The sequence below is a fragment of the Hordeum vulgare genome, chromosome 5H, assembly GCF_904849725.1.
Source record: "Hordeum vulgare subsp. vulgare chromosome 5H, MorexV3_pseudomolecules_assembly, whole genome shotgun sequence".
NCBI lineage: Eukaryota > Viridiplantae > Streptophyta > Magnoliopsida > Poales > Poaceae > Hordeum > Hordeum vulgare.
In genome coordinates, this window is record NC_058522.1 from 557,572,258 (window position 1) to 557,579,908 (window position 7,651).

Sequence of the window (7,651 nt, forward strand, 5' to 3'; positions counted from 1 at the left end):
GGCTCTTCTTCTCCGGCATGTCCTAGGTGTGCCTCGATTGTCTGTTGCTGTGAAGTCGATGGGGCTGTGGTATACGATGACGAGTGACAGGCGGTTCGTTTGGTGACCCGTCATGATGCTAACCTTGCCTTGTTTTCCATCGTAGTTCACCGTCGGAATCGGAGCTACGCTGCGTAGTATGAGTGTTGGGCTGCAGCTATTAGGGCTGCTATTTTTTTTAATCTTTGGATCTTTGATCTTAGGACCTTCATCACCTTGTTTTTTTCGATGCTTCCCGTTATTATCAAACGATCTTTCAGAAAAAAGATTGCATTGGGGAGGGGATTTTGGGTACAGCGTGCTGGTCGAGCCACCTTTTGTACGGTTCAGCCAAAGCGGTCGCTGGTTGGGGTTTTGGGCACAATGCGTGACAGTACAGGATCAAAGTTTGTGCAGGTCACATGTAGTGTTGGCAAAGTCAAGCTGCACGCAATGGTCATTCATGGTAGCCTTGTCATTTCTGCAACAAATCCAGTGTGCCTATATATGCTATGCATTTAGAGCTTTAGGTGTATGGAACGGAGGGAGTACTGTATAACGTATGAAACTAGTTGAACATTTGAAAATGCGCTAAGAATTGAGTAAAAACCAACATTCTAGAACATAAAACTTCACGCCAAAATTTGATCGACGATGTAAAAAAAAGATCAGACCCAACAATGCTAAATTAGTAGCTGGGGTTACACCGAAATGAAAGGAAGGAATTGATAGCAGGTTGATCAACAAACATGATCCCTGAAGAAAAAAAGATAAGAAGAATCATGTCATCTTCCTGATCCCTCGGGTATGTGGTGCTTCGTGGCGTCGTTTGTGTTGTTTGGATTTTACATTTTCTTTTATTTGTTCGGCTGGTGGGAAAGGTGATGGAGTGCATTTTCATTATTTATAATGCAGTGTTTTGGTGGACCTTTCTTAATGTTGTGATTCTATGTAATCTGTTAATCAACCAACATGTATAGGGAAAAATTGCTTGCGTTGATGACTACATTAGTATAATGTTCCTATAGTGTCGCATATTAGTTCACGACGAACCTATGGATCCATAATGATTACCTAGATCTCCCTCTTCTCTCTCTCTCTCATTTTAAAATCTTGTTCTACTTCACATAAGCAACTAACTGTCGCGTCCCCCATGTCGCACTCCCTCCCCCATTCCCCCCGCCCCGGGCGACTCGGGCCTATCTCCAAGCCTAGCCGCCGAGCCGCCACAGTTCTTGTCCGTCCCTTCATCACCACTGGACGAAGCCACCGGGCAATGCCTGGAGACTGACAACAGCGTGGTGAGCAGCGGCGGTGGTGCTGCTGGGTCGCTGTGAAGGACCAGTGGTGCAGCTATTGGTGGTGACATGCGGGTTGGCTGATCCAGCCGGTACTTGTGGCCGGCCGGCCACACCGTGGAAGGGTCGGGAAGGATCCGGTGATTGACTATGTCGTTGTTCACTGCATGGATCCGCACGGATCCAGTCAATTACGGGATCGGGATGGCACGTTTACCGGTGAAAATCGTGTCGACCTCAGTCATGGCGGACGATGGCGGCGCTTTGGCGTCATCCCCTTATCGAAGGCATCGTCGATTGCAATCGTTATCAGCTTGGTCCGGCTATTCCGGGGCAAACCCTAGATCTGGGATTAATGGCAGTGTATTCACGGCCGTCCTCCTTCTTGAGGGCACCGTTTTGCAGCTGATGCTAGCTGGAGGTGACAAGAGGAGGTGCGGTGTTGCTTCTACACTGGTGATGACGATGGGTCTCAACGGCATGGCACAACAGAGCCTCGGCGACAAAAACATATTGATGGACAAGCGTAGGTGGTTGCGCTGTCTGGTGTCGTGGTGGCGCCGACGACTGTATTGCCTATCAAGACGAATGTGTTGGTCGCTCCTAAAAGTGGGATGGCCAAATATGATGGTGTGTGATTCTTGAAAGTGTGCATGCGATGCACGCATAGGATATGCTAAACCGGTTGGTGCTCTCGGCTTGTTGGCGGACGGCTTGATGAGACCATCATATTACAAGGTGTGTGTTGACGCGCACTCGGCACACGTCATCAAGAATTTTTTTTGAACACAATACACACTCAAACACTCATATAAACGCTCATACACTCATCCCTACGAACGTATACACGTATACCCTATCCTTATGAACATCTACGTAAGACTGAAGCGACATATCATCTTAGATTTGAAAAGTCATCGTATATGCCTCGCCGTCGACATTTCACTGAATGTCATCGTCGGAAATTGTAGAGTAAGTCTAAAAATAATGCAAACACTAGAACTTAAATCAAGATGGACCAGGATACAATTGTTCCTTTAACTATCCATCGAATTAGTATAGAATTTAGAGACTTTTTTTTGGAGACTAGACACAAGGTGTGATGGATTCCATACCGAGTCCAACTCGCGACAGGAGCCACCCTAGTCACGAGTCCACCCTAGTCCCAAATACGAGAGCTCACCGGCCCCGGTAAATATGTGATAGATATCTCCCCGAGTCCACCCTAGTCTCGGCCTCACCGGCCCCAATAAATATCCCCGGTTCCCCAGCCTAGCCCAGAACGTGAAAAGCTCCCGTCTTTCGATCGCTATTCCGCCGCCGCCGCTTAGTCTTCGTTGCTAGTTTCATTTCGCATCCCAAACTTCTGATCAATGGCGGCTGAGGAAGGAGAGAAGAAGATGATCATACTCAAGAGCTCGGACGGTGAGGAATTCGAGATCGAGGAGGCGGCCGCCATGGGGTCGCAGACCATCCGCCACATGATCGAGGACGGCTGCGCGGACAACGGAATTCCGCTTCCCAACGTCAACGCCAAGATCCTCTCCAAGGTCATCGAGTACTGCAAGAAGCACGTCCAGGCCAACCCTAAGCCGGCCGACTCCGACGCCGCCGGCAACGCTAGCTCCTCCGCCTCTGCTGCACATGAGGAGCCTGCTGCCCCCACGGAGGATCTCAAGAGCTTTGACGCCGAGTTCGTCAAGGTCGACCAGGCCACCCTCTTCGACCTCATCCAAGCTGCAAACTACCTCAACATTAAGGGAATGCTGGATCTTACTTGCCAAACTGTTGCCGACATGATCAAGAGTAAGACTGTTGAAGAAATCCGCAACACCTTCAACATCGTCAATGACTTCACGCCCGAGGAGGAGGCGGAGATCCGCAGGGAGAACCAGTGGGCTTTTGACAAAGAATAGCGACATCTGCTGCGTTGAGTACTTGAATTAGTGCTTAAGTAATCGTCATGTTTACGTTTTGGAGCTATTCTTTTACTACTACGTCGTAGTGTTTGTTATAATTCTGGAGTAGGTAGTGGGGTCGTGGAAAAACGTATCGTGGTCAGTGGTTATTGTTTGGAAACTGAATTGGTATTGTCTAATACTAGAATAGATGTGTTTTGCTTGGTAATATCATCCTTAGCTGTTATGCATGGCGTGTGATTTGAGACTAACAAAAAAAAACATGATGCCATGATATATATCAAATTCTTTTGACTTGGGCTCCCGACATTTCTATCTAATATAAAAAAATTGACATTTATGCGACTGCTGGAAGTAGACATGACAAATTGATGATTTCAAGGAAACTTGAGCTGTGAGGGTTGCAATTTTTTTGAGTGATTTTTTTTTTAATTTGTAGGGATGGTTTAGCTGTGCAGTTTCCCTCGCAGACTCTCACAAACGCAGCGCTGCTCTTCCCACCACATCCCCTCACAACAGACAGCACACATCGTCCAAAGGTTTAGTGTTGGTGAATGAAACAATTAAATCATTACATTGGCCAAAGTTTCTTTCATATAAAACAACTTTCAGGACCATAGGATAGTGCTCATGTGTTGCAATGGGGAATAAATATTCTAATATGTTAGCTCATGATTTACCTGTACATTTTAACGTGATTGCATAATTAAATGCTTATCAAATCCAACCCTTGATTGTGTAAATAAATAATTATCAAATCCTACACATGATTGTGTACAAAAAACATTTATGCTACTAAGTAAATTAAGGTGGAATTAGTGCAAACTGTAAGTAAATTAAGAAAAGTGGTTGGATGAAAAAAGTCTCGGAGGTACTCATACGATAGGATGTACATGTGTGCCTTCTTAGAGGTAAGTGAATGTGCATATATATGAGCATCGGCGCTTACACTGTGTTAAGAAAAAGCTTTCCGACTCGCAAAAAAGAAGAAGAAAAGAACATTTGATACACCCCCTTGGAGATGGTCTCTAGCTAGGTACTATCCACTACAGGTGCAATATATGCATAGAGGAAACGGTCACATTGATAGTTCGAACGGCTTGAGAGAAAGCAAGCACTACAAGTAAACCAATTTTCATCTTGTGTTCATGCCTATGCGGTTCTATCGGTCACACACCGTCTAAGGCGATAAGCCGTGCGTTTGGTGTACGGTGAAACTGTGATACTCGACGTATGTCCATGTAATTGATTTTGGAAATCATATAGAGGATGTTGTTTTCATGATGAATAATAGTACTACTAATTACTGAAAGCAGAAAACATAAGAGGAGGTGGGGGGTGGGGGGGGGGGGGGGTAGGGCACAAAATTGGCATGGGATATAACAAGTAAATGCCACATGGGTACATAAAATATTCCATCCTAACTAAAAAAACAAGAAGTAATGAATTATTTATCTCTAAAATGCATGGAAATTATGGAAAATGGCTCTAATAATTTGTACCATGAAAAAAAATGTGTGTCACTTTACCAGCAAAAACAAGATAGTAGACCAAGGAATCTCCATATTCTTCTGTTATACATTTTATGGCATGGCAAATTCACTTCCATAGATTTTTTGAAGACCTTGGAAATTCTGGACACAATATAAACTGTGATGTGAGAAAATTCATAGATTTTGCACAATAAAATTCGACATGCTAATTTTAAAAGAAAAAAGAGCTTGCAATTGTAGCCTCAAGTAAAAAATTCGATTGTCAAAATAACAATGATTTTGCTATGGACAACGCACAAATAAATTTGCTATCCGAACAATTCTGGAAGTGTAGTATAAATGTTAAGTGTGCTCATGGCAAAATCATGAGAAAATTTTACATGGGTAGTTGCAACTATTATTGAGTCTAACTAATATAATTTCCATGACCTAAATACTAAGATTGTGATGCTACGGACGGTAAAACTACCATGATGGCTAATTAGGTGAAACTACCATGATGCTGAAACACATGGCTAATTAGGTGAGATGGCTAATTTAGTTCTCTGAAAACATGGCAACTTTGGAAATGTGTAGTGTACCCTGAAGAAGACACAAGCATAGTGTATGAAACATGATTGGTTGGTGAATTGATTAATTAATTACAATGTCAACCGTAAATTAAAACATGGCAGTTTTAGTTAAAGTGCAAAATTTAGGTAAGATGGTAAATTTAGTTCTCTAAAATTTGGGCAACTTTTAAAAAATCAGTATTGTATGTACCCTGAAGAAGAAACAAAGCAGAGCAGATCAAAATTGACTGGTTGACCTAAAATTGATTGATTACAGCAACAACACTAATTGACCTGAGAAGGGAGGGAAAAGTGACAGTCATGACCTTCAACGGAAGCCGACGTCATCGTCAAGCCGGCCTAAGACAGTCAGCGCGGGCGCGGGAAGCTCAAAGGGTTCGCCTCCCAGATCCCCTCCGTCGCAAATCATCCTATCCGCCGCGAGCACTAGCCAACACAAGTGAGAAATCCCTCACCACTTCACTTTTTTTCCTTGATGGTCGGCGGCACTGGTGGAAGCCCTGGCGGCCGCATCAGGTTGCCTTCGAGCAAGCATGCAACACATGACACAAAGGCCGAAAGATCTAGCCACATCTTGGAGCCATGGCGATCGATGCAGCCGTGGTACCGCGGCCTCCTTTGACGTGCTCGACGAGCACATCTGTCTGCACATCAAGAGGTGTTGGGAGGCCGATGAGGAGCTCATCGCCCTAGAGAAATCAGTAGCAACCGGAGAAGAAGGTGTCACCGACCGCCTCGCCGCCCCTAAGTTCTACCTAGGCGACAACAAGTGACCATTTATTTAGGGATGAATTTCTTGGAAATATGAGCAATTTACCATAGGATTTTATTACAGGAAAAACTAGGAAAAACATAACCAATATAACAACAACGAAAGAAGGCAAGCTATATAGAGATGAGAAGATACAAGACATGCACACGTAGGATCCAGAAAAGAGCATATGTAAAACCGTTCTACAAAGATAAGGTATCATATGGAGTAATGAGTAGAAACGGAACATATCTAGCAGAGAAACTATAACAAAAAGGTGTGATAGGAATTCAAAGAAGAAGCACAAAAGTACGTACTGAGTTGCAGCAGCAGGAGCATTGGTGTTGGCGTTGTCGTTGGCCATAGTACCGAAGAGGTGGTCGACGTCGGGGAAGAAGTCGTCGTTCGGGAAGAGATCGTCGGAGTCCGTGATGGAAGCCAGTAGTCGCGCTGAGCGCTCCCCAAAAACCTTATCGCCCTTCTCCCGTACAGGACTCGAAGAGTAGGAGTTTCGGAGGCCTACTGTCCCGACGAATGGTGCACGCCGCGGGACGGGATGAGGAAGAACGTAGCAGCAACACAGAGAGAAGAAACCGGTGGCGAGTGGGAACTTCTTATGCGTCGTATCTCTGGAGAGGAGCGACCTCTCTTTTATAGGCGCGGGAGAAGGAGACGAGAGGCCAGCGACGGGATGTGAAGCGAACAAACGCAGCCTCGAAACTGCAGCATGAGCTTTCAATATCCACTATAGCAGAAAACGTTCAGCTTTTCCCGAATGGCCTTTCATATACCAGTCGTGCGTGGCAAAATTTTAGTTCGGCTCGGCTCATTCCCGCAACCCGCGGCGCGGCGCGGCACGTCGTAACGAGGCCAGGCGGGCGGCGGAGGAGGAGGAGCGCGCGTGTATGTCTCTCTTGTTCTCAAACTCATACATGTGTGAAAACATCCTCCCCTATAAGGAGGTCCAACTCCCACTAAACTAGCGATGTGGGACTAAACATTTCCACCTCTTGCCTTGCACAAATGGGCTGCGTGGGCCTCTAGGATTTATTAGGAATTTCTGAAATTACATATTGGGCTGACCCATATATACACAAAATTCCAGCAATCCCCCACCAGATCCCAGGGGCACACAAAATTTGCCTATGGTTCCAAAACACTGTTTTATATACCGATACTACAGTGGAGACTGTTAAGTTGAACTTCCACCTAGAAATCTATGCTACACTAGTAAGCAACTTAAACAGTGGACTAGGCCTTGAACTGCAAGTTTTCTGCGAATCTAGCTTCACACAGATCCTTGACCGATACTAGGCTGCCGTGGGACTTCCCCGTGGATGGAGCTTATGCGTCATACTCCGAGACCTTTCGTGAGTATACTAGAGAGCACCCTACTCTCATAGATTGCGACGTTTAACAATCTGACTCATATAGGTATGTTCTTCAAAAGATGTTCTGCAGGACAACATCTCTGCTTCAGTAAACAACTTAGAACATATTAAGATGTATATCAACCTGCCATGCAGTTCAGGAAAGTATTGCATCTTCATGGAGTGGTATCATTAATGATAAGGACACTTTCCTCTCAGTTGACCAACAG

At 45.1% G+C, this 7,651-nt stretch overlaps 1 protein-coding gene across 1 annotated transcript; it reads left to right on the top strand.

The window, feature by feature from the left end:
• The first annotated feature begins 2,689 nt into the window (after positions 1–2,689).
• LOC123397288 (SKP1-like protein 1) lies at positions 2,690–3,232 on the top strand. Its single transcript, XM_045091897.1, has one exon. It carries the CDS (start codon positions 2,690–2,692, stop codon positions 3,230–3,232), a length of 543 nt encoding a protein of 180 aa, XP_044947832.1.
• The last annotated feature ends 4,419 nt before the right edge of the window (positions 3,233–7,651 follow it).

Bases quoted from the DNA above. Each gene is read 5' to 3' on its own strand.
- LOC123397288 (XM_045091897.1), top strand. From the start codon at position 2,690: ATGGCGGCTGAGGAAGGAGAGAAGAAGATGATCATACTCAAGAGCTCG.